Genomic DNA, 2,418 nt, shown 5'->3' on the forward strand with positions numbered 1-2,418 from the left:
TTTATTTATTTATTTGCAGTACTGAGGATGGAGCCCAGGGCATTCTACCTCTGAGCTACAACCCCTGCCCTATTTTTTATTCTTTTTACGTTGAAACAGGGTCTCAAAGACAGAGTAGGAAAGGGCCTCATAAGTAGCTGAGGCTTCGAACCTGCGCAATCCTCCTGTCTCATCCTTCCAAATGCTGGGATTACAAGTGTGTGCCACCATGCCCAGCTTATTCTAAAAGCTTACATTCTGAATAGTTTTTTTTTTTTAAAGATAAAATGTGGCATCGCAGACATACTACAGCAGAATTAACAAAGAAAAGACAATACAACAAATGACAATAGTTGATCGTTGCTTCCTATTAGGTTCAATATTATATGAAACATCTGCATTCATCAGCATTTCCACAGCTGTAATCCAAAGACCAGACCATATAACTTAAAGGAAGATTTATTTGCTCACAGTTTAGTCCATGTGAGGCTGAGGACCTGGGATCTCAGGGCATGGTAGTGGCAGGAAGTAGGGGTTGCGGGGGAAGCACATGGGCTATGTGCCTCAGAGAGCAGAGAGGGGAGGATGAACCATATACATTCCCCAAGGCCCAGGGACCCACCTTCTCCAGAAGCGCTCTACTGGCTTGGGCCACCACCCGGATAAATACATTGCAATGGTTTTATGCATGGCTGAAATTATAACCAAGCCCCACTTCCAGCACTGCCAGCCCATTTCTGTGAAGGCTGGAGGCCACTCCAAATCTAAACCATTATAATAACAAACTAATTCACTTGCTAAAGGGAAATATTGGTTCATTGTATTCTTTCAAGAGACATGAACATAAAAGTAGAAAAAAGATACATGACATATATTTAGAAATTTAATCACCTAGCAGAGCAAGAAAATATAAAAGGAAGTAGATTTTATGATAAAGCAGTTTTCCATTACTCCAAGTGGTGGTATTTATATCTGATATTTACAATTGTTACATATGATTTTCCAGAATGATGGCTTAATGGATAATTAATGGTCCAATACTAGTCATAAATTTAATGGCATAATCTTAATCATATGTGAGTACACATGCTCATGTACACAAACACATACACGTACACGTGGAAACATTGTTATTTACAGTCGTATTTCTATAAACCACCACTCTCATCTGAAATTGTTGTGTATAGCTGCACCTACAAATTTGTGGGTAGTATTGAATAAACAACAAAGAATTATGTAAGAGCTTACATTTTACACGTAACACATGAGATTACGTGGGTTTTTTATTGCTTCTGAAGATAAAGCACAGCCTGAAAGTCTTGGAATTACCACTCATGAACAGAAAAGGGCTGACAGTTGGGAAGCATCCAGCAACGATGGCAGCTGTGTACACCAGGAACCCATTAGGACTAAAAAATATAGTAAAACATGCTTGAAAGATGATGGAAAGTGTGTAGAAACAGACAAAGGTGCTCACCAGGAGAAGGATGGTTTTAGTAGCTCTGGTCTCCGGGGAGGATCTGGGGGAAGTGGTCTTATGAATGTGTCGCATTTTCTGCTTGTGCCTGTACAGGATGAAAACCATGGAGCTGCTGGCCCAGAGCATGAGCCCCACACACACCACATCAGGGAAGAATAGCAACACTGCAAAGAGTGTGTCTGTGTTTTTGTCAAGACGAATAGCAGAACAGTATCCCAAATCCTTTAGGTTTGTGGTGTTTTTGTTGTTCCATTTTACAGTTATACACTTAATTATAGGACTATTTACAAGAATGCACAGGATCCAGTTCAGGTGCAAGGATATGCTAATGTACCTGGGAGCCTTCACTTTAAGCTCTGCCCACCTGGAGACCCCGGGGCTGATGGTAATAGCCTGCAATACACTCAAGAGGCAAGTGTTGCCAATGGACACACTCCTGCCCACTCTGTGAAAGTAGAAAATTAGTTTGCATCCAATGTCACTGAGGAAATCTTTCAAACCCAAAGCCTCCATTGTCTGGGGAATTCCTTTACACAGGAGAGTTAAGATGTTGGCTACAATCAAGTGGCCAAGAATGAAGTCCGTGGGCTTTAACCTGCAGCCAGTGAAGTAAAGGAACAGGTGATGGTGGAGAAGAAAGGAATTTCCCAGAATTCCGAGCACAGTCTGGGACAGGAAGACCATTCCTACAGCCACATCCGTGGCTTCCATCTTGCCAGTTCTCTGCTGTCCCTGCCAGAGTGTTCTGCATAGAAGCACGGGGCCCAGGCTGCCTGTGTCCTGTCAATAGAAATTCAGCATTCTCCACTCATCATAGTACTTCTGTGAAGGTCGACTTAATGTTTCTTTGGTTGTTTTGGTACTGGAGATAGAAATCAGGGGCATTATACCTTTGAGCTAAACTCTAGCCCTTCTTGTTTTTTATTTTGAAATAGGATCTCACTAAATTGCTGAGAGTC

At 41.9% G+C, this 2,418-nt stretch overlaps 1 protein-coding gene across 1 annotated transcript; it reads right to left on the reverse strand.

The window, feature by feature from the left end:
- Positions 1 to 1,249: 1,249 nt before the first annotated feature.
- Positions 1,250 to 2,170, reverse strand: LOC308268592 (vomeronasal type-1 receptor 4-like; the record flags this gene model as incomplete). Its single annotated transcript, XM_080703709.1, has 1 exon — positions 1,250 to 2,170. The coding sequence occupies one exon, from the start codon at positions 2,168 to 2,170 to the stop codon at positions 1,250 to 1,252; it is 921 nt and encodes a 306-aa protein (XP_080559835.1).
- Positions 2,171 to 2,418: the final 248 nt, after the last annotated feature.

The sequence above is a fragment of the Muscardinus avellanarius genome (assembly GCF_963383645.1).
Source record: "Muscardinus avellanarius genome assembly, chromosome: 10".
In the NCBI taxonomy this organism is placed as follows: Eukaryota; Metazoa; Chordata; class Mammalia; order Rodentia; family Gliridae; genus Muscardinus; species Muscardinus avellanarius.